Consider the following 22,967-nt stretch of genomic DNA (forward strand, 5'->3'; position numbering starts at 1 on the left):
GATGAGCCCGTGGGGATTTTAGCCTCAGTTTCCTGTTCTTAACTAACAGGAGTGGCAACCGTTGTGGTCTTCTGCTGCTACAGTCCATCTGTTTCTAACAGATGTGTTGTTTGTTCAAAGATGCTGTTCTACATTCCTTGGTTGTAACAAGTTGTTATTTGAGTAACTGTTGCGTTCCCATCAGCTCAAAGCAGACTAGCCATTCTCCTCTGACCTCTGGCATCAACAAAGCCATTTCACCCAGACAACTGCCACTGACTGGATATTTTCTTTTTGCCTGACCATCACCTAAGATGGTCTGGTGTAAGTTTGTTATAGCTAAAACAAAACAAAAAAACAAAACTAGATGTGAAAAAACCTCCAAACATTTTAGATAGCTAAAATTAAATAAGAAAGAAATCTAACTGAAATTATTTTGTGAAGTTGGAAAATTAACTAGTTTCAGTCTTTGTCAATTTGGTAAAACTTTGTTGTCACTTCTTGCCTGATGAGTCTTTGATGGAGGTGTTTGGTTTGCTGGATGTCTACAGGACTATTACAGTTAACTGTGTTCAAAAGAAGTTCTACATTTTTATTGCAGTATCTTAACAGATTTTCCCAAATCTTGCCTCTCGTATATGTTCTCCATATAGTAATATCAAAAAAGAGATTAACTAATAAAAACTAAAGTAAAAGGAAAAATTTTCCTTTTACAAATGACAAAACCCAACCTTGAAACTAACACTCAACTAAAAGGAGAAAAAAAAAAGAAAAGAAAAAGAGTCAAAACAAACTAAAATACAAATTGGAAAATGCAAAACTACAACTGGTCTGGTTTGATGGTAAGATGGTTATGCAGAAGAATCCCTCGGACCAGCCTTTCTGACACTTAAATCCTCTCATTGTGAAGCTCAGTCTGGACTTCAGCAGGCCATCCTGAGCATATCTACATTCCTGAATGCACTTAATTCCTGCCATGTGATTAGCTTATTGGACATTTGCATTAAAAAGCAGTTAAACAGGTGTACCTAATAAAGTGGCAAGCGGATCAGCGAGACTGTCATAATTTATTTTCCCCGATGCATTTTCTTTTTGAAAAAATCTGATGCATTTATGAAATTTACCTCCTCTCCCAGTGGTCCCCCAAAATTAAACTCAGTCTACTATAGTTGGGCAAAAAACATTCACATTATAAACTTGACAGAGAATAATTACATCATCCCTGCTGTATTCATTTGCATCCGATTCAAATAAGAGCCCAAATTTGCACAGCCTGAACTTCCAATGATTAGAAGTCGTCCCAAAACTCCGGTGATATTGGCAGGCTAACTCATTAACCCTGACACCTCATATCTAAGAAAACAAAAAGCATTTAAAAATGATTCTTCAACAGTTTATTAGAAAGATGTAGACAATAAAAAAAAGAAAAAAGAATCCCCACTCTAATTCAACATTACTGGTCTCCCTTTACAGTTTATTGACAGTGCAAGTATAATTTGGTCATTACATGTCGCCGTATCGTTCAATCACGCTGCGTTTTTCAAGCCTCTTTACCAGCTGCAAAATATGTCAGCTCACTTGTGCAGTCTGACACGAGTGTGCATGTTAGGTGGTATAAAGACATAGTCCATATGTTGAATTCATTCAGATTAACAAAGTACAGTAGGTGATCACTAGGAAGATGCAAATATGCCTGGAATGAGTTCAGAAAATTCCAATTTTCTTTCTTTTCTTTTTTTTTAAACGAGCATTAAACAAGAAGTAAAGGGAAACATGTAAGTTGGAAGGTTAAGCTACTGAAACAGTCTTCTTGGATCTCTAATTCACCGCACATGAGAGATGCTTGAAGAAGAACCCAATTGGTAAATTTGCCTAATTATTTTCTTAGAAAAAAAACAAACAAAAAAAAACAAATCATGAGAAACTACACTGGTCGACTACCTTAAAAACCACAACATTAGGAATGGTTGTGCCTAATCAGCTTTGAACCAATTCATTTGAAGTCAGACTGTCAAACTCTTTAACACACATTGCTCAGTTGAGGACAACTATACAGTTTTTTTCCTCCAACAAATAAGGTGTGCTTAGTTGTAATATTTAACAGTAAAACAAGATATCCAAAAGGTGCAGTACAGCAAATGGAAGTGGAGATAGCTGCTCTGTACAATACCATGCATATCAACCTTCAGTGAACTGATTGGTCAAAGGTTTGGAGCTGAGGCTATGGATTTAAATATGGCTACTGACTCATTATGTACAGTTGTTTGTCACTGCCTTCAGTTTCAAGATATACATTTGTTAATAGTCTTCTCTGTTCTGTTCTTCTGTTTTCTCTCCAGAGTTTTATGGTCTTCTACTCCAAATCTGGCATTTCTGAAAGCAAAGTGAAAAGGAGACATTAAAAGTTGATTGAAAATAAATAAATAAATAAATAAATAAATACATACAGCTATAAGTGTAGATGCTACAGAAGCTCAAACACTTACTCTCATCGTCACTATCTGCAGATTCATCCTGAAAGAAAAAAAATAAAAGACCTGTGAAATCGATCTTAGGTTACGTCCACAACCTCTAGTGTCACCAATTAAAATCTCCCTTATCTATAAATATAAGATCAATCAAAGAGATGACTGAAGAGGAGATCTTACATCATCTGCACCGTCTAGATCAGGTAGGTCATCCTCTCCTCCCATGTTGTTCATCATCTGCAATATAAGATTAGCAATTAAAGCCACATCATTTAAATGCCAACGAGTCGAAGACAGATTGATTTTTTTCCCCTTCTTCCTCATGAGATTAGATTTGAGGCATGCATTAGTCAGTCAAAACAGTTTTGTTTTTTTAAAAGCAGATCCATTACACTTATTCCAGCCCTTTATATGAAAATATACATGGTTCTATATTGTCTTGGACTCTACCAGAGTACTATTGCACAATTTATATTCAAAATGATCATTCATATTAAAAAACACAACAACAACAACAACAACAACAACGGGAAGTGGGTGAGTCCAGAGTTACTTTTCCCAACTTCTAGGTGAGCGACTGAAGCGAGTACCAATGAGAGCTGAGGATACTGCTGATTAATGTATGACAGGTTTGTAAATACTTTACAGGGTTACCTAGGCAACTGGAGCCTGGAATGTCCACAAGCAACCAACAGTGACAGACTGATACATGATGAGCAAATCGCTTCCTGGGTGGACACCCTATATTTATTTAGACTTAACCTCTCAGTGAATTCATCAAGATTCAAGACTAGTTAAAAACAACTAAAACTGAGTATTTAGAGCAGTTTGAAGCTTTGATGTTTAACAAACAGGAGCAACCTGAAAATCTGCTGACCTCATTATTTGAAACTTTGTTTAATATGACCATTTACCAGCATCCACCATTGTAACAGTACATATGGCCGAACATAAGCACAATGGTTCCACTTTAACGATGGCAATAGCAGAGCAGAAACAACTTGTGTAGTTTATCATTTACAGACACGGGTAGTCAACAGATTTGTTGTTATTAGACACACTAGTAATAAAATAACCTTTCAACCAATTGCACATAGGTGTCACGTTTTTAGATTCAGAAAAATGTGCAGATGATGGGAGACTTCAACCTATGCAGATCTGATAAGTAGTATAAAGTAGGGCTGTGCGATATGGCCAAAATCTCATATCCCGATATAAGACATCTATCGTCCGATAACGATATAAGTCACAAAAATGTAACATTTTCTGTAAATTCTGTGAATCTCGGGCAGCTCGACATGCGTGAAGTGTTTCCAGCTGGGCGTCGTGTACTTGGAGTCGAGTGTTTTAACCGATGCATGAAACGATACATTTTTAGACATAAGTTGTAACGGCCGCCGTTTTCTTTGTATTTATTACACAGCGTGCTGCGGAGAAAAAGCCTGTTCTAACGTTTGAGTCTAAGGTTTATTTTTTAGCACCTGACGGCTCGTTTTTGCTTCTCATCCGTAAATACTCTGCATCTTTCACGTAATTCGGTTTATTTTGAAAAGTCTCAACAGGATCTTGAGCTTTATTGTGAAAGGTTTATGTGGAAAATAAACAAGTGGTCACACAATGGTTTTACTGTCATTGTTGCTAACGACAACGCATAAAAACAGGCACTTGTCTGTCCATAGTGTGGTTATATTAAAAATAAGAGAAAGAACTGTAAGAAATTAATATAGCCACTACAGTGACCATCAAAACGGTGAAAGAAATATTGCCGTAACACGAAACAAACGATAGCGTGAAATGAAACGACAGACGTTTTTATATCGTCATCCGATAGATATCGTTATATCGAACAGCCCTAGTATAAAGTATGTTGAAGAAGGTCATGTGGGGAAGTAGGTTAAAGTACAGGAATTTTCACCTGGAAGAGTCGAGACTAGAGTCTGCAAGAAGTCGGCCTAAACGTACTGTTTTTAGGAGGATGACATATGACTGGAAGAGAAAAGAGAGGGCTACTTTCTATGTCTCTGGCATTTGTTGGCTTTAGCTGAGTTTATTTAGACTAAAAAATAAAAAAATAAAAAGCAGGGGAAAAAAAGTATTTTTACAGTCAGGTACCCTATATCTGCCTTCAAAGTTGTTTCTTTTGCTGGTTAAATTTGAAACTGTCTGTATTAAAGCTTTGTATTAGCCTCACTACGTGAAAAGTGTTTTTTAATTAAGTATTTTTCAAATATGAAAGTATGATTTTATCAAAGTGCTTACATCTGAGAATTGATCGAAGTTGCCCATCTCCTCATCTGAGTCGTCCTCCCAGTCTTTCCAATTGTTAAAGTCGACACTGAGCCAACTCAGCTGTGGAAACAAAGTCAACATTTTTTTTTTTTTAAATTGCTGTCGTTGCTTAAATCTGAATATTTTTCAGATGTCCTCACGTGTGGCAGACCTTCGCCTTCTCTTTCGTTAGCCTCGGCCACGCCTTCCCTGGCTGCGCTTTTCGTAGATAGCACAACACTGAGCGGTCTGTGCGTTTGTGTTTGGATTCCTGGGTCGAGGTTTAAACAGAGCACAGAAACAAATGCGGTCACTCCTGCGTTGTGTGCAGTGAATAAATGTTTTATAGCATTTTTGAAAGCGATCAGTACAACTTACATTTTCATCAATGGCATCGAAAAGGTTTATTTCATTCTCGTGCTTCACATTGTCAGTTCCTCCAAGACAGCTGCAGGGAACAAAGACACATACTCACTATAAATATACCATATAAGAAACGGTCCAACAAGAAATGCACAGATAAATGTAGCCAGAATTAGGAAAACTCACCTGAAACCACACTTTGTTTTATCAAAATTGACCTTAACATCTTTGCTGTCTGCTACACAGAACTCTATAAAAACAGAGTCCCTCCTGTCGTACCACTTGGCAGTCGCTGGATGCCTTTAAGAAAATGAAGGACATGAGAAAAGAAGAAGCATGCAACTCACTTTTATCCTTTAAAAGTTCGGCTTTTCAAGCCTTCAAAAACAACTTCAATGAAAAAAACCAATAAATAATCCGAGTGCTGGTGAAGAGACAAGACAGCCTGTTATCAAACCTCCTTTGTGTGAGGTTGCTGTACAGAGCATCGAGTTACACACACTGCTCCAGTATCAAGAGTGAAACATCTGTGGATACTAAACTGTGACAAGTCACATTTACAAGCTGTTGTGGATGGAGGGGCCCCCTTCTCAAATTTTCTTTTTAACTTTTAAGTCTTTAGGGTATAATGTGAGCCAGTGTTGCTAATTTTACTTAATGTGATCTAGTAGCATGACAAGTTCTGAAAAGCTCATCTCTAACTTTGAACATGAGGGATGAACAGAAAAGCCATGTGCTTTTTTTTTTTTTTTAAAAAAACACCAATGGATACAAATTAAATGATGGGTATATTTGGCTTCATTACCACACACTTCCACCTCAAGTAATTTTACAGAACACATGCATGAGCCTGACTGACCTGCATCCATTAATTAAATGGTCTTTGCATGGAAGCTACAGGTATGTTTACTGCTCTCTTAGCATTGTGGTGACTGTCTCATTAGATAAATCCTCTTACAAATCCTCAATGCAGTGTGGGGTAGCTAGCTTTAAACATCGTTACAGCCCAAACAAAACCACTGATGGAGTCTGATTTTCTTTACAAATCTGAAATCTTGCCGCAGATCCGATGCTAATCTGATCTTAGCCTTCCAGAAGTCTTAATGAAGCCTCCTGTAGCCAAGCTAACAGCGGTGCCGCTACGCTAGTCGTGCCATGCGGTACACCTGACCCATGCTACAGCTAAAAGAAACCGACTCTTTCGCCAATGAAGGATAAAGCGGTCTGCTATATTAGCCTTGCCGATACACTGTGAGGTTTTACCCGGTTTGTAAGGCAGCGAGTCACGCTGAGTCCCTACTTCATTGAGGCCATGCCACCCTCCCGCCTTTCCAACAGCATGTTTCAAGCTGCTAAAGCTAGCTAATCATTCAGCCTGTACTATCGTACTTTTCCTCCACTGCGCCTTTACGTAAGCTCCCCACAACTTACATGTCTTGGTGTGAAGTGAATTTCTTTATCACAGATAAAACAGCCTCGTGAAAAAGATCGGTGGCGTCTGTAAAACAAGAAGGAATGCCGCCCAACACACGGCCAAAGCAAACGCCTCTAGCCCCTGGACTCTACTCCGGATCTTATTGCGTATCCCAGGAACGGAATAGCAGTGCTGACGCACTCCGAGCGCACTAGACGTTTCTAGAGCTTTCAGCCACAGCTGCGAGTGATATGAGAGAGGGCGACTACTATGGCAAGTCACTACAACCTGACTGCGGTCCAAACACCTCAAACGGTTTACCCAGGCTTATGAAGCTGCAGGATCCTTGTAGTATGTAACTGCAACTAGCAACTCAAATGCATGCAAAAATATAAATACAGATAGATCCATAAGTATTTTACTCTGACGGTTTTTTTGCTTTGTTTTTAATGATTTATTTTTATTTTGCCACCACAGTTTTTAAATCAAGCAAGATGTAGCTCACTTTCAGGTTTAATTTAAGTGGTTTAAATGAATAAATATTTAAAAAGAAAAACTGTCTAAACACCTACGGACCTAATATCCCGACAATTTTACTTATAATATAAAACACTTGAGCACATATAATCTGTATTAATATGTGCTCAAGTGAAAATAAAACAGACAGAAAATAAATACAATATAAAATATAGAATTAAAACATGTAAAAGGACATGCATAGTTTTAGTATGAAGTTTTCTTTCTTTTTTTTGTCTTTTTTTTACCAACCCGGTGGCAGTGTCAAACCCACAACCAGTTCTAAGTATTTCCACAAAAAAGCCCCCAAAACTGCAAAAGAACAGCAACACACAATTTTGTTAAGAAGTTTTTATTATTTTACTTAAAAAAGACTAAAAGATAAATACATAATGAGTTTTTGTTTTTTTTTTAAACAGTGAACACCGAGTACGGCAGTCAAACGAGTAAAGCAGGGTTTGAAGCCATCGACCTTTTCAAAGAATGATCAGAAGTTGATAACACAGTCTAGAAAACTGGATACTGGTTGCAACATTATATCAAATACATTACATTCCAACATTCTGTTTATAAAGTCTTGCATATAAATCACAGCTGGGAAAAGAAAGCAGGTAAAATAAACGTGTTTTATTGAAAAAGTGGAACCATTGACGTCACCGATCATGGGAAGGGCTACCACAAGAAATTCACCAATGATTGGCTACTCACGAATTCTCCGGTTTCTGCTCATAATACCCTGTAATAATCGGTTCTCAAATATGTCCAAATGCGTTCTACTTCACATGTAGAAATTGTTCAACAGTAGCACAAGCACTGGGACTGTGCTGCTGGAAAAGCAGTTAAGTCTGTAGTTATCCTGTGAGGTACAAATAGTTTAAGTAATGGGAAAAAACCAAGCACCATGGAGCACCATTAACTCAAAAGGTGTTTTGATGATGGCCGTGAAAAGCTAACACCTCACTCTGAAATCTCCCATAGGTGCTCAGCTGGGTGGAAATCTGGACGTGGCTGTGTGGCTGAAAGCATAGCCTCCCTGGAGTCACATCCACCTTTTGCCCATCGCCAGCATGACCTTGGCTCCACAGTTGGTAATTAACAGTGCCAGGATGGTACAGTACCATTGTGGGATTTGTTTAGAATTTTTGTATAAGCCATATATATGAGAGCAATCACAGTGTCTTACTCAGTCTTTGTGCAAAGCTGTATCAAGATTGGCCTACTCATCTAGGGGAAGATAGGGAACATGCAAACATGTGCTATGATCATGAATGGGATGTTTTCAACTTGCTTTTCAAACATGCACTTTCCTCTCAAATCATGCTCTCAGTTAAAAAAGCCTTTGGAACTTTATCAGGTTATAATTTCTGTATTTAACCTTGTATGGGATTAATCTTTCAAACCTAGTTTACTTTCATTACATACCCTAAATGTAGGTTTGTTTCTAACAAACTATAATAAAAACATATTTAGTGTTTAAGAAAGCTTGATTTTAAAAATAATACAATATTAGAATTGTCTTTGATTTTTTATTACATATCTTTTTACGTTGATGTAACTTATACATGGCTCCTAGAACTAATGATTTTGTGTATTTTAATTTTAGTCTTTAAATAGTTAAAAATGTTGTCAGTGCAAGATCACCAGTTAGGTAACTTGATATGAATCTCTTGTTCCACCACATCCCTGAGGTGCTGTACTGGGTTGTTATCTGGTGATTGTGGAGGCCATTAGTGTGGTGAATGTACTGTTATGTTAAAAAAAAAAAAAAAAAAAAAAAAACAGTTTAAGAAATGGCCTGTTATCCTGCTGAAAGCTATCATCGGAAGATGGGTTCACTGTGGTCATAAAGAGATAGGCGCAGTCAGCAACGATAGGTAGGCTGTGGTGTTTAAACAATGCTTAACTGGACCCAGAGTGTACCAAGATAATATGCTCACACCATCACAACACCCCTGCAAACCAGAACTGAGGCAGGCCTAGCATCTGAATGTTGCATGTTGAGTTTTAACTGAAATGCTACATTCAAAGTCACTTAATTCACCTTTCTATACCTATCTGATGCCCAGTTAAAATGTCATGGGCTCACTGACGACATCGACATAACTAAATACACTGATATTATACTTAGCCTGATAGGGTGAAGGACACTGTCTCAGCTGAACTATGGACACGGACACACATACACTGATAAGCACTCACACATCCCCCCTCCCCTTCCAATGCTTGTTGCCTCCTGGGAACACGAGGCGGGTCTGGGCCCGCGCTGGAGAGTCGGCGCAGTGGCAGGATGGCTGCTGTGTTGCCTGGGATTACTCCTTATCCCCTATCCAACCCTGTTGCTGGTCACATGCTCTATAATGTTGTACTGTGGACATTTATGCACTTTCTGTGCAGAGTTTTTTTTTTTTTGTTTCCTGTCTCATGCTGTCCTCCTGTAGCCCAGCATGAGTCGAGGTCTCTTTTTTTCCCTCTTGTACTTTTCCCCATTGTAGTGTACATTTCAGTGGTTTTTCTGTAATGCAACCGTTCTCTACTTGTATCCCCATGTGATGTCTGTGTTGTGTGTGTGTGTAAGGTCGGGGGGCGGGTTCATTCCACTGCAGGGCAACTTGCCACTGCATGTGGCGAATAAAATTTGAACTGAAACTGAACTGAGCTGCCATGCACTTGGCGTGATGAAATAGTGTTGAACAGGTGTACCTAACATAGTCACTGGTGAATGTATACCAACCATATTAATCACTGCTCAGTCTGCCAGTGACTTAGTCATTTGCAAGCTAATTCAGCTATGCTTTAAGTATAATTTTGCAGTATTTTTTCTGCAATCACCAACTACTTTTAACTGTACTGAATTTTCTTCTGCTTTTCCAGGGTCGGGTTGCGGGGGCATCAGCCTAAACAGAGAAACGCAGAGCTCCGTCTGTCCAGCCAGCTCCTCTGGGTTATCAAGGGGAACATTGGGGTGTTCACAGGGCAGCCAAGAGATAAGATAAAAAAAAAAAAAAAAAAAAAAAACCGTCCACCGTGTCCTGGTCTACCCATTGGTCTCCCAGCAGGACACACCCAGGAGGCGCCCAACATATTGGTACTCTACTATATTAGCTTAACAGTTCTACCTTATAAATGTCACATTAAAACACTATACACAAAGTAAAAATATAAGCAGATACAAATTTGATTATAGTTGTCTCAAATGAAGCTGTCAGCAGTTCCTGAAAAAAAAAAATATATATATATAAATCCTTAAATCCTTTAAGGTCTGACAAAAGTACTCACTGTCATTTTGTGCAATTTCCTAAACAAATGAGAAGTTATGCATCAAGTCATTTCAGATTTATTAGTTTTATTTTTTCCTAGAACAATGTGATACCTTCAATCTTACACAAAGTCCACAAAACATGGAGAGATCTACAGTTTTCTTAGAGCTGGAATCCACATCCCCCACTAAATAAAACACCAACATTCTTCTACAGTCAAGTTTTCAGATTTTTACTGCAAAACAAAATGGAAAAAAATAAAACTAGTGTCTCTATTATACCTCTGTGCTGTTAGCACTGTAACAGCTTCAAACCTAACCTGCAAGCCTTAGTAAGAAGATAGGAGTGGAAAAAAATAAAAATCTGTGAATGAACCCACACTACATATATACATTTCCCAGATTAGGACTGTGACTTAACCAGACTAATAATTACACTTGCTCATACAGCAGAGCTCCATTTTCCCCACTAAAGAACCACAAACGAAACAAAATTTAATTTCATCAAGCCACAACTTTATTTCCATCTTGGGTATAAATTGTATAAATGAGTTTGGATTAAATCAGCAACCTTTCGTCAACTCTTCGTCGACAGGGTCCCCATTACATTGTCAACTCCTGCAAAGCAGCAAAAGCAAAAGTCAGTGGATGTGTAAATATTAGCTGATATAATTTTAAAGCTTTGCTCTCTTCTCAGGACAGAAATATTGGCTTCATATGACTCAGAAGAACGAAAGTCACTGTGTTAAATCATCACTTAAGAGCGCTGGAGAGTAAAGTGTTTAAATTGTTTTGATAGATAGTTAAAATCTCACCATGATGGCATTGACGATGTCGTTGTTGTTATTTTTCAGGGCGCGTACAGCCTTCGCCCTCGACACGTTGGCTTGTGACATGACGAGTTCGATGTCCTTGACCTCAACTCCGGTCTCATCAACCTATGAAAATAATCAATGCAAACATTAATCATCTCTCCAACACAAAGCCATGCCCATCTTCATTTGACTAAACTGCATCTCACCTCTTCTTCTTCGCTTTCCTCCTGTACTGTTGGCGTCTGTGTGTTTTCCTGGACGTTTGATACAGTTTCTCCCGGTACCTTGAATTTTTCTGCAGCGGCCAGTTGGGCTTGCTGGGAAAGATCTTCAATCTGAGGAAAGCAGTGAGGAAGTTAAGAGGTCAGCACATCATTTAGCAAAAATATTTAGCTTATGAATGCGGTGATGAAATCCATTTGCCTGCATTACACAAAGCTAAGACTACACACACTCAGCAGCTCTACTGACAAACCCCGACAACTGGTATTGTTGTTGGGCGCGTTACCTTAGCTTCCCCGAAGACGATGTATGTATCTGATGCAGGGCTCTTGTAGACATCTGGTTTGGTGATGACGAACAAGATGTTCTTTGACTTGCGAATGGTGACCCTAGTGACTCCTGTTACCTGCCTGAGACCAAGCTTTGACATTGCCTGAAAGAAATGGAAGTAAATTTACCAAATCTAATCTTTAGACGTACAGAATGTTTATAGAGCACTGAGTGAACTGGGACTGTTACCTTTCGTGCCTTCTTTTCACTGCGGCTCTGTTTGGCTTTGCTGACAGGTTCCTCATCTATTTCGGCAGCTGCTGCAAGCTAAAGTAGAATTTACATTAAGTGTTTTACGCCAACGAGTAATGCAGAATCAGCGATTAGATACGTTTTATATTCATCTCTTCTCAGGACAGAAAAGGCTGGCTTCAGTAGGCTCAGAAGAACGAAAGTCACTGTGCAAATCATCAGTGAAGAGTCAATGACGGACATCTATACCAGTGAACACAATAAACCAGACTCAAGTCTCACCTGAGCTTGCTGTGTCTGTGTCTGTGCAGAGTCCTGTTCCTCCAGCTCAGGGACTGAGTCGTCGCTGTCCGACTCAGTGCCGGATCCTGTAGAGACCAACAGAGAAACTGTCACAATGTGCCACTTAGGTTACATGTGTACACCTGAAAGTTAATCTGAAGGTAAGCTGCACCAATATTGTGGAACAAAGTACTTCGATTCAAAACAGCACATTTTCTGTCATCTTATTACCATTATAGTAATTTTCTTCAGGACTTTGTTGAGAACATAATCTCTTTCCAGCCAAAAAAGCCATTTCCAAAACTTGATTAGACAACACATGATAATACCAGCATTGACCTGCACTACATTTTAAACAAACAGTAACCAGTAGAACTAATGCATTCCAAAACCAGTAGCACACTTGCCAAAATCTAATAGCATCTTATATTTTAGCATCTATAGGAGATATAATATTTATTTCGCAAGCTAACCTTTGTAAGAGAAAGGCATATTTAAGCATCTGAACATCAGAACACTAACAGGTGGGGGAAAAAAAACAAAACAAAACCCCCCCCCCAAAAACAAACAGACGGCACAAGAGGAGAGAAAGGAGGAAATACCATTGTTGTTCTTGTCGTTCACAGGCTCCATCTTGGCTGGGGTTTTAGCAGGTGTGGGGGCAGGTTTAGGTGGCGAGACGGTTGAGGAGGAGTTGAAGTAATTAACTCAACCTCAGGTTTAACAGGGGCAGGTTTTGCAACTGCCTCAGCAAACGTGCGTTTACGGGAGCTGGGTTAGGAACAGCAAGGCTCAACTGGAGTGGGCTTTAAGGGAGCAGGTGAAGGGTCTGCAACTGGTTTTACAGGTTTAGCAACCTCAGCTGATGCTGCACTAACATCCACCACTTTGGCTGGCTTGACATCTTCAGCTGGCTTAGGTGCTGCAGCTATCATGTTAACATCAGCAGGGGCAGACATGACCTCTGCGTTTGGCTTTGCAGCCTTAGGAGCTGCAGTTTTAATCTCTTCAGCTTGTTTAGGAACCTTGTCGGGGCCAGATTTGGCCTCAGCCACTGGCTTAGGTGTCTTCTTGGAGGCACATTTGGCTGCCTTAGTGGCCTCAGTGGTTGTAGAGTTGGCCTCGGCCGCTGCCTTCGCAGTCTCTGAGGGAGCCGGTTTGGCCTCGGCCGCTGCCTTCGCAGTCTCTGAGGGAGCCGGTTTGGCCTCGGCCGCTGCCTTCGCAGTCTCTGAGGGAGCCGGTTTGGCCTCGGCCGCTGCCTTCGCAGTCTCTGAGGGAGCCGGTTTGGCCTCGGCCGCTGCCTTCGCAGTCTCTGAGGGAGCCGGTTTGGCCTCGGCCGCTGCCTTCGCAGTCTCTGAGGGATACTGCCTTGCAGTCTCTGCAGTGGTTGTAGAGTTGGCCTCGGCCGCTGGCTTCGCAGTCTCTGAGGGAGCCGGTTTGGCCTCGGCCGCTGCCTTCGCAGTCTCTGAGGAGCCGGTTTGGCCTCGGCCGCTGCCTTAATTCATCAAGCCAACTTTATTTCCATCTGGGTATAAATTGTATAAATGAGTTTGGATTAAATCAGCAACCTTTCGTCAACTCTTCGTCGACAGGGTCCCCATTACATTGTCAACTCCTGCAAAGCAGCAAAAGCAAAAAGTCAGTGGATGTGTAAATATTAGCTGATATAATTTTTAAAGCTTTGCTCTCTTCTCAGGACAGAAATATTGGCTTCATATGACTCAGAAGAACGAAAGTCACTGTGTTAAATCATCACTTAAGAGCGCTGGAGAGTAAAGTGTTTAAATTGTTTTGATAGATAGTTAAAATCTCACCATGATGGCATTGACGATGTCGTTGTTGTTATTTTTCAGGGCGCGTACAGCCTTCGCCCTCGACACGTTGGCTTGTGACATGACGAGTTCGATGTCCTTGACCTCAACTCCGGTCTCATCAACCTATGAAAATAATCAATGCAAACATTAATCATCTCTCCAACACAAAGCCATGCCCATCTTCATTTGACTAAACTGCATCTCACCTCTTCTTCTTCGCTTTCCTCCTGTACTGTTGGCGTCTGTGTGTTTTCCTGGACGTTTGATACAGTTTCTCCCGGTACCTTGAATTTTTCTGCAGCGGCCAGTTGGGCTTGCTGGGAAAGATCTTCAATCTGAGGAAAGCAGTGAGGAAGTTAAGAGGTCAGCACATCATTTAGCAAAAATATTTAGCTTATGAATGCGGTGATGAAATCCATTTGCCTGCATTACACAAAGCTAAGACTACACACACTCAGCAGCTCTACTGACAAACCCCGACAACTGGTATTGTTGTTGGCGCGTTACCTTAGCTTCCCCGAAGACGATGTATGTATCTGATGCAGGGCTCTTGTAGACATCTGGTTTGGTGATGACGAACAAGATGTTCTTTGACTTGCGAATGGTGACCCTAGTGACTCCTGTTACCTGCCTGAGACCAAGCTTTGACATTGCCTGAAAGAAATGGAAGTAAATTTACCAAATCTAATCTTTAGACGTACAGAATGTTTATAGAGCACTGAGTGAACTGGGACTGTTACCTTTCGTGCCTTCTTTTCACTGCGGCTCTGTTTGGCTTTGCTGACAGGTTCCTCATCTATTTCGGCAGCTGCTGCAAGCTAAAGTAGAATTTACATTAAGTGTTTTACGCCAACGAGTAAATGCAGAATCAGCGATTAGATACGTTTTATATTCATCTCTTCTCAGGACAGAAAGGCTGGCTTCAGTAGGCTCAGAAGAACGAAAGTCACTGTGCAAATCATCAGTGAAGAGTCAATGACGGACATCTATACCAGTGAACACAATAAACCAGACTCAAGTCTCACCTGAGCTTGCTGTGTCTGTGTCTGTGCAGAGTCCTGTTCCTCCAGCTCAGGGACTGAGTCGTCGCTGTCCGACTCAGTGCCGGATCCTGTAGAGACCAACAGAGAAACTGTCACAATGTGCCACTTAGGTTACATGTGTACACCTGAAAGTTAATCTGAAGGTAAGCTGCACCAATATTGTGGAACAAAGTACTTCGATTCAAAACAGCACATTTTCTGTCATCTTATTACCATTATAGTAATTTTCTTCAGGACTTTGTTGAGAACATAATCTCTTTCCAGCCAAAAAAGCCATTTCCAAAACTTGATTAGACAACACATGATAATACCAGCATTGACCTGCACTACATTTTAAACAAACAATAACCAGTAGAACTAATGCATTCCAAAACCAGTAGCACACTTGCCAAAATCTAATAGCATCTTATATTTTAGCATCTATAGGAGATATAATATTTATTTCGCAAGCTAACCTTTGTAAGAGAAAGGCATATTTAAGCATCTGAACATCAGAACACTAACAGGTGGGGGAAAAAAAACAAAACAAAACCCCCCCCCCAAAAACAAACAGACGGCACAAGAGGAGAGAAAGGAGGAAATACCATTGTTGTTCTTGTCGTTCACAGGCTCCATCTTGGCTGGGGTTTTAGCAGGTGTGGGGGCAGGTTTAGGTGGCGAGACAGGTTGAGGAGGAGTTGAAGTAATTAACTCAACCTCAGGTTTAACAGGGGCAGGTTTTGCAACTGCCTCAGCAAACGTGAGTTTACGGGGAGCTGGGTTAGGAACAGCAGGCTCAACTGGAGTGGGCTTTAAGGGAGCAGGTGAAGGGTCTGCAACTGGTTTTACAGGTTTAGCAACCTCAGCTGATGCTGCACTAACATCCACCACTTTGGCTGGCTTGACATCTTCAGCTGGCTTAGGTGCTGCAGCTATCATGTTAACATCAGCAGGGGCAGACATGACCTCTGCGTTTGGCTTTGCAGCCTTAGGAGCTGCAGTTTTAATCTCTTCAGCTTGTTTAGGAACCTTGTCGGGGCCAGATTTGGCTGCCTTAGTGGCCTCAGTGGTTGTAGAGTTGGCCTCGGCCGCTGGCTTCGCAGTCTCTGAGGGAGCCGGTTTGGCCTCGGCCGCTGCCTTCGCAGTCTCTGAGGGAGCCGGTTTGGCCTCGGCCGCTGCCTTCGCAGTCTCTGAGGGAGCCGGTTTGGCCTCGGCCGCTGCCTTCGCAGTCTCTGAGGGAGCCGGTTTGGCCTCGGCCGCTGCCTTCGCAGTCTCTGAGGGAGCCGGTTTGGCCTCGGCCGCTGCCTTCGCAGTCTCTGAGGGAGCCGGTTTGGCCTCGGCCGCTGCCTTCGCAGTCTCTGAGGGAGCCGGTTTGGCCTCGGCCGCTGCCTTCGCAGTCTCTGAGGGAGCCGGTTTGGCCTCGGCCGCTGCCTTCGCAGTCTCTGAGGGAGCCGGTTTGGCCTCGGCCGCTGCCTTCGCAGTCTCTGAGGGAGCCGGTTTGGCCTCGGCCGCTGCCTTCGCAGTCTCTGAGGGAGCCGGTTTGGCCTTCGCAGGTGGTTTAGCTACATTTGGGGCTTTGTCGACAGTTGCTGGCTTACTGGCCTCTATGGGAGCAGGTTTGGCCTCAGCTGTCTGCTTAGCAGTCTCAGTAGGCACAAGTTTGGCCTCAGCTACTGGCTTAGTTTCTGCAGGAGCAGGTTTTTCCTTGGCAGGTGGTTTGGTTCTATTAGAAGCTTTGTCAGCAGCCTCAGCAGAAGCAGTTTTGGCCCCAGGAGCTGGCTTAGCAGCCTGGGTAGGAGCAGGCTTGCTTGGGGTTTCCACCACAACCTCCTCAACTTTGCCAGGGTTTGCTGGTTTAGTCTTGGAACCAGCTTTAGGAGCTTTGGCAGGAGCTGGTTTAGCAACATCATCAGCTACAGCTGATATTTCAGAAGACACCTTAGCAACTTCAGTGGGAGCTGATTTTACTGGGGCTGCTTCAGCAACCTTAACAGGCTTTGGCTTGTCTGCCTTTGGTTTAACTGGTGTCTTTGTAGCCTCTACAGGAGCAGAACTGAAGCTCTCAGCATTAGGCTTAGGAGATGTAGCAGGCTTTGTACCTTGTTTCTCAACAGGAGATGCACAAGCTGGCATTTTAACTGGTTTCTCAGGTGGGATAAGGGGAGGGAGCTCATCGTCAACAGATGCAATAAGTGGAGCATTTTTCAATGAGGTTGCTTTAACATCAGCTGACTTAGGAGGACTAGAGGCAATAGTATCTGAAAATGATACTGGTGCTGCAACAGCAGGCTTTGAGGTAACTTTAAAAGCAGGTGGCACTGCACCAGCCTTTGTCGCACCTGGTGATGGGGTTTTTGTCTCACTCAGGGCAGGTTTAGCATCATCAGCTACATTATGATTGAGGCTAGGCTCTGTTGGCTTTTCATCAACTCCTGTGGCCTTGCACTCGGGGACAGGAGCAGGCACAAATGCCTCTCCCTTTTTAGCCTTACCCTGTTTGCCAGCCTTGACAACTTTTGGGCCCGAACGGTTACCCTGATTAGCAGAGGAGCTGCCAGGTGAGGCAGCAAGGGGAGATTGCAAAGGTGACAATGGAGTAGAGGAGGGAGTTGATTTTGGCGAGGTAGGAGAGGACGAAGAGACAGACATAGAGGAACGCTTTCTTCTGCCAGGGACAGCCTTTGGGGCAGAGGCACCCTGTGCACTCTTGGCATTTTTGCCTTTGGGCTTAGCAGGGCCTGAAGCTGCCTCAGGTTGCTTGGAGGAAGCTGGGGCAGGAGGTGTAGCTGAACAAAAAAAGATTCAAGTTTTTCTTTTGTTTTGATATTGGAGGTCTTTCTCATGCGGGTTAAATGGTCAAATCAAGACCCAATCTTCTGGCTTAGGGTTAGGAAAAAGCATACCTCCCTTGAGTTGGATGCAAACAGCCACTCAATGTACAAGACACTTTAACTTCCACACTGAAAAACTATTTAGTGTAGACGCACATTTTACGAAATCACGCAACACAAACACAGCACCAATGAACTGGTACATCCAGTAAAAGCAAACACCAGGCAAAACAAACTAACCCAATTCAATTAAATCCAAGTTTTTATTGAAATGGGTCATAATTATGCATTAGATTTACCATAATTTTTAAAAAAAACTACACTTTAGGCAAACAAATGTGTAAAACGTCATGTAAGGATGGTAAAAAAGGACAGTACACTGCATCAAAACAAGTCAAAGAATAACTACACTTTATGTCAATTATGATATACTTCCAGAAAATTTAAACTCTCCCTTACAAAAAGCCAGCAGCCTCAAGCAACTTGGCACCTTAGTGTTAAATGTCATCATGACCACATGCTGAATAGAAACAAGCCAACAAGATTTATTGAAACAAGATGTATTGGAAAGGTGGGGACCAAATAAATCATAAATAAGAGGCTGTTTAATGTGATTCTGGTTTCACAGAACATAAACCAACCTGAAAGGTGGCGGGTGGAAACAGGTTGGGCTTCAGATTTAGCGGCATCCATTGACTGAATGACCTCAGACAGAAGTATTACAGGCTCCGTCTTGTCAACGTTTTCATTTTGAGTACCCATGGTGACGTTCACGTCATCAGCATCTACTCCATCTTGAGCTGCATCCAAGCACATATTCTTTAAACCTTCTACCACAGTCTCCGCGTCATCGCTGGCCTTCCCATCTTCAGAAGTACAAAGCTTTGGATCAGCTGAGGTTTTTCCTCCAGGTACTCCTGACTGTTCTTCAGAAGTCAGCATAACCTCTTGGGTGGTCAATTCTTCGGCTGAAATGAAGAACTGATTTTCCTCTCCAGCAGTAACTGCTCCTTCACAAATATGCAGCTCTGAAGAAACACTCACAGCCTCAGCAGATTGCAAAGACTCATTGAGAGGTGCCAAACCAGCTGAAGCTCCTGCTACTTCAGCAGGTATTGGGTTCAACCCACTTGCTTCCATTTCCCTGGTCACTTCTTGGTTTGCAGCTACACCATTTGCTTGGTCACAGGTAGCCTGACTGCGAGCTTCTTCTGCAGAAGCGCTCTCTTTAGCTTGAGCAGAGGTTTCTGGGGGGTTCTCCAGTGGGATTGCCTTGCTCGCAGTGGAAACAGCTATCACAGGAGGAAATTCATTCAATACTAAGAACATTGTGACGGGGTGTAGGGCATTCACCGTGATGACTTGAGGACCAAGACTACGAGCTTCAACACGACAAGGAAAAGAAGAAAAAAAAAAAAAAAAAAAAAAAAAAGTGCTCCACACATGAAGAAGAATTTGTGTATGTGAGAAAGTTGCAGCAATGCAGGAATCAGCCCAGTTTTTTGTTGTTAAATATGCTCCCAAAACCCCCCCAAAACAAAACTGTGCTCAAGTCCTAAAATACATGCAGTGTCCAAATGTGACAGGAAACAGCAGCATGTCAATTCAAAGTGTAAGACTCAATATACAGGACTGCACTTAGAAACCGCTGAACGAGATCACTTCACTGCTTCAGTAGCATTTCTTGACTAATTCAAAAGTACTCTTATACCAAGAGGAGATCAGTACAGGCAGCATTAGCAGATCTACAGGCAACATTACTATGAAATGTGTCTCTGTTAATTACCTCACAGCTTTTATCTTGAACAATATCCAGAACTCACCCAGTCTAAAGCTTCAGCCACTACACCTTTCCAGTCAAAGGTTAATTTGTGTTCCTATGAACGTCACATTGCTCCCTCTAGTCCAAACTGATCATGGGAGTACAATAAGACTGCAGTGCAGCATCTGCCATCACTCTGTTGTTGTCTTAAATCTGCATGTTCAAAGTTCAAATAAATGCACAAAGCTACCTTTGCTACTCTTAGTCCTTCACCAATATCCAATTACATGGATAAAGAGAGTAAACAACAAATACAACCACTATGAAAATTACAATTCTGTATTTTACATAGTGTCCAACAAAAGTTACCAGCAGGCTTAAAGTTAAAAATAAAGTAGTATTCATTTGAATTTGTCACAATGAGATGGCTTTATTTTTAAATGTATAACTTTGGAACATATTTCAGATCAATATATTTTAAGCTTTGAGCACTATCAACATATGTTGAGTCATTTCATGTCATCTGACTAAATGCTTTCAGTAAAACCAAGTCTGATTTCCCTATAAAAACAAAATCCCCCCCCCCCCCCCCAAAAAAATAGGGTAATGATGCACTTCTTGTATCATTTAACTGTACACACACACACACACACACACACAAAATGAGCTCTCAATCCAACTGTAGTATATGAATAAAGTTGTCTATAGATGCATTAATCACAATTTTAATACTCAATGTTGTGGCATACAATTGAACTGTATTAAAATGACACTGCAGTACATTTTTTTTTAAAAAAAAGAAAAAGTGAAGCTCCAGAATTTTTAAGATACAAATGGAGAAAGAATTGTGATGTAGTCTAAACAGTTTTCATTGCTTTTACAGCAAATCCATCAACAACCTCTGACTTACAACAACACCAGATAACTATAATTGCCTTTCCTCCCTTTTCTGGTGAAAATGGCTTCGTGCAGGGGTGTCCGGCTCCAGTCCTCGAGAGCTACTGTCCTGCAGCTTTTAGATGCATCCTTGTTCCAACACACCTGAAGCAAATGAATGGCTTGCTACCGGGTCTTTTCCAAACATGATGGCATGCTCAAGAGGTAATCGAACCATGTGATTCAGCAGTGTTGGAGTAGGGATGCATCTAAAAGCTGCAGGACAGTAGCTCTTGAGGACTGGAGTTGGACATCCCTGGCTTGGTGTAATGCATACAGACTAACTTTCAAAATTATTTTAGTGTAATTTGTAGTAGTGCACTGAATCCCCTCTGTAGTGAGTGACTGCACAACATTGCATGGCCATCACGAATTAAACCGGTCTGTTCATGGTAGACTACAGTTTCAGTCCTTTTGTCCTACTAAGTTTTTATGTTTTATAATACCACCAAACAGACTTATTGCCATCATTAAGGTCTGTGCTGTACTGTCAGGGTTTTTCAGACTTTAAAACTGGCCTTTTTAAGTCCAAGTCTAATTTCTGAGCCTTTTTCTTCAATTTAATGCATGAGGCACATTCTTTAGTCAGAGGCCAAGCTCTGTTTGATATGTGGCAAAAACTCTGCAGGAAAAGCTTACATTTTTTTCCCCCACCAAAAATACTCTGTCTTCCACAATAAAACCACTGGGACAGATAAAAACATTTTCCAAGTGGGGCTTAATTTACTCAAGCATATAATGCACTGTTGTTTATCAAATTGCTGCAAACAACAGGAAATTGCATAGACTTTTGTTAAGGTGACAGACTCATTCGTTTAAACTGCAGATTAAACAACGTACTATTGCTGCAGACAACCTGCCCTAAACAAGTATAACATGTGCTTAAAAGCACAGTTCTCTTCAACAAAAATAGATTGTTTATAAAGTGCTGCTAAAGCAAAATTGTAATGTCACATGAAAATAATTACACAACACACAATGCCACTACTTTGTCACACCTAGTTGGTTTTCAAGGCATTCATCATGCACATGGAAAACCACACTTAACACCATGCATTGTGTCCCAAATCCAGCTATCAGTGCAAGCCACCACACGCATTTGTGAGCCTGTGTTTAAATGAAAGAAAGGGGTCCTGGATTAGCGTTTACTGCCGCAAATCCCCTCAGTGTGGGCATACATTCTGCTCCAAACACACGTATTAACTGTGTTTTAGGGCCGGACGTCCCCAACACACAGCTGGTGAGTCACCTGTTACGTCAAGTCAGGGTCCTGCCAGCCGAGTTAACTCCCTAAACCCTGAGCCTCTCATCCAGAACCCCACTCTCTAATATGCAGCACTGCATGCAGGTTGTGAAAAAGCCAAAAATATACGAACCAGTCTCGACTTGAGGCTGCTGCATCTCCTGTTCGGTGACTGGGACCGTTTCTGTGGCTTCACCAGGCATAGTTGCTGCGGAGAAAAAATAAGGATTAGATATTTAGTTAGTTACATAGGTCGGGACATATGAGCTCCCCAACATAAGTGACGGTTAATACACCGACTTGAAGTTGTCATAACTAGCTGAACACGCCATAATGAACCCATGCTTTAGCCCGCAGGCTCAGTGTTAGCTCAAGTTAGCCTCAGCATGGGGAAGCTCGCTGCTAATAACCCAGTCTACCGCATTTTTCTCCAAATTCATCTTCTTTAAAGTGACCTACTTGTTGTCACTCAAATATCTCCCTCATCTCAGGCCACCTAACTCACTGCGGCCCTGACAAGGTGTGAGCGGACTGCAAGACATCATGCTCCCCCATTTTGAGCCGGTAATAAGCGGCACAACGACACATTTATCACCGAGTAGAGAGCCCACACAACGGTAATAGTTGTACGGATATAACGGCCCTACATTCAATAAACACACCAACCCTTTGATTCAGGTGGGAATGAGTAAAAAACAGCTGGATGATGTTGGATTATCAGCGGAGACACTCACCGACTCAGGACGTTATATCCAAGATGGCTGTGAGAGAGAACTTCTGACCTCCGCCTCACGATAATATCCGCTTCAGCCACAATTTCTACTTCCGGGTTATTTAAAGGCACAGGCCTCGTTTGTTTAGCTTTATCCTACCGCGAAACACAGTATGGAGTGCCAGGACTGCCATAATGCATTAATTAAATACACCATTAAATAATTAATTAAATGTGGCAATAATTAATTAAAATTGGAATTAATTAATTAAATAAATAGTTATGACACATGTAATTAATTCATTATTGACACATTTAATTAATTATTTATGTATTTCACATTTTAATTAATTATTGACACATTTAATTAATTAATTATTGACACATTTAATTAATTATTTATGTATTTCACATTTTAATTAATTATTGACACATTTAATTAATTATTTAATGGTGTATTTAATTAATGCATTATGGCAGTCCTGGCACTCCATAAACAGGAATACAAACAAAACTCAAAGCTTAATGTAATGAAATTTCCA

The 22,967-nt window shown here is 41.4% G+C and overlaps 3 protein-coding genes and 4 non-coding genes across 12 annotated transcripts; all 7 read right to left on the bottom strand.

Moving 5' to 3' along the window:
• Positions 1 to 1,358: 1,358 nt before the first annotated feature.
• ptges3b (prostaglandin E synthase 3b (cytosolic)) lies at positions 1,359 to 6,767 on the bottom strand. The gene is made up of 8 exons (XM_040008208.1): positions 6,510 to 6,767; positions 5,265 to 5,378; positions 5,094 to 5,163; positions 4,888 to 4,986; positions 4,707 to 4,796; positions 2,628 to 2,684; positions 2,466 to 2,493; positions 1,359 to 2,352 (listed from the first exon to the last, which is right to left on the bottom strand). Coding segments are annotated over exons 1-8 (480 nt in total). The 5' UTR covers positions 6,512 to 6,767; the 3' UTR covers positions 1,359 to 2,332.
• A 3,991-nt stretch (positions 6,768 to 10,758) lies between these two features.
• LOC120718879 (nascent polypeptide-associated complex subunit alpha-like) lies at positions 10,759 to 12,738 on the bottom strand. The gene is made up of 7 exons (XM_040007606.1): positions 12,679 to 12,738; positions 12,106 to 12,228; positions 11,821 to 11,898; positions 11,588 to 11,734; positions 11,286 to 11,414; positions 11,080 to 11,202; positions 10,759 to 10,882 (listed from the first exon to the last, which is right to left on the bottom strand). Exons 1-7 carry the CDS (start codon positions 12,736 to 12,738, stop codon positions 10,868 to 10,870), a joined length of 675 nt encoding a protein of 224 aa, XP_039863540.1. The 3' UTR covers positions 10,759 to 10,867.
• On the bottom strand, positions 10,953 to 11,027 carry LOC120719305. The gene has a single exon (XR_005692649.1). It is a non-coding gene; the product is annotated as a small nucleolar RNA SNORD59 (small nucleolar RNA).
• Positions 11,977 to 12,051, bottom strand: LOC120719304. The gene has a single exon (XR_005692648.1). It is a non-coding gene; the product is annotated as a small nucleolar RNA SNORD59 (small nucleolar RNA).
• Positions 12,120 to 22,582, bottom strand: LOC120719104 (nascent polypeptide-associated complex subunit alpha). Of its 6 annotated transcripts, none has more exons than XM_040008022.1 (9): positions 22,448 to 22,567; positions 21,847 to 21,921; positions 18,414 to 19,064; positions 14,945 to 15,030; positions 14,660 to 14,737; positions 14,427 to 14,573; positions 14,126 to 14,254; positions 13,920 to 14,042; positions 13,610 to 13,720 (listed from the first exon to the last, which is right to left on the bottom strand). In XM_040008022.1, the coding sequence occupies exons 2-9, from the start codon at positions 21,914 to 21,916 to the stop codon at positions 13,706 to 13,708; spliced, it is 1,299 nt and encodes a 432-aa protein (XP_039863956.1). In that variant the 5' UTR covers positions 21,917 to 21,921; positions 22,448 to 22,567; the 3' UTR covers positions 13,610 to 13,705. The 6 variants fall into 6 exon arrangements, with proteins under 6 accessions (XP_039863953.1, XP_039863954.1, XP_039863955.1 ...); XM_040008023.1 differs by lacking the exon at positions 22,448 to 22,567 and adding an exon at positions 22,380 to 22,401; XM_040008024.1 differs by lacking the exon at positions 18,414 to 19,064 and having other exon boundaries at positions 22,448 to 22,548.
• On the bottom strand, positions 13,793 to 13,867 carry LOC120719306. Its single transcript, XR_005692650.1, has one exon. It is a non-coding gene; the product is annotated as a small nucleolar RNA SNORD59 (small nucleolar RNA).
• LOC120719303 lies at positions 14,817 to 14,890 on the bottom strand. Its single transcript, XR_005692647.1, has one exon. It is a non-coding gene; the product is annotated as a small nucleolar RNA SNORD59 (small nucleolar RNA).
• Positions 22,583 to 22,967: the final 385 nt, after the last annotated feature.

The sequence above is a fragment of the Simochromis diagramma genome, unplaced genomic scaffold, assembly GCF_900408965.1.
Source record: "Simochromis diagramma unplaced genomic scaffold, fSimDia1.1 OVJJ01000545.1, whole genome shotgun sequence".
NCBI classification, from domain to species: domain Eukaryota; kingdom Metazoa; phylum Chordata; class Actinopteri; order Cichliformes; family Cichlidae; genus Simochromis; species Simochromis diagramma.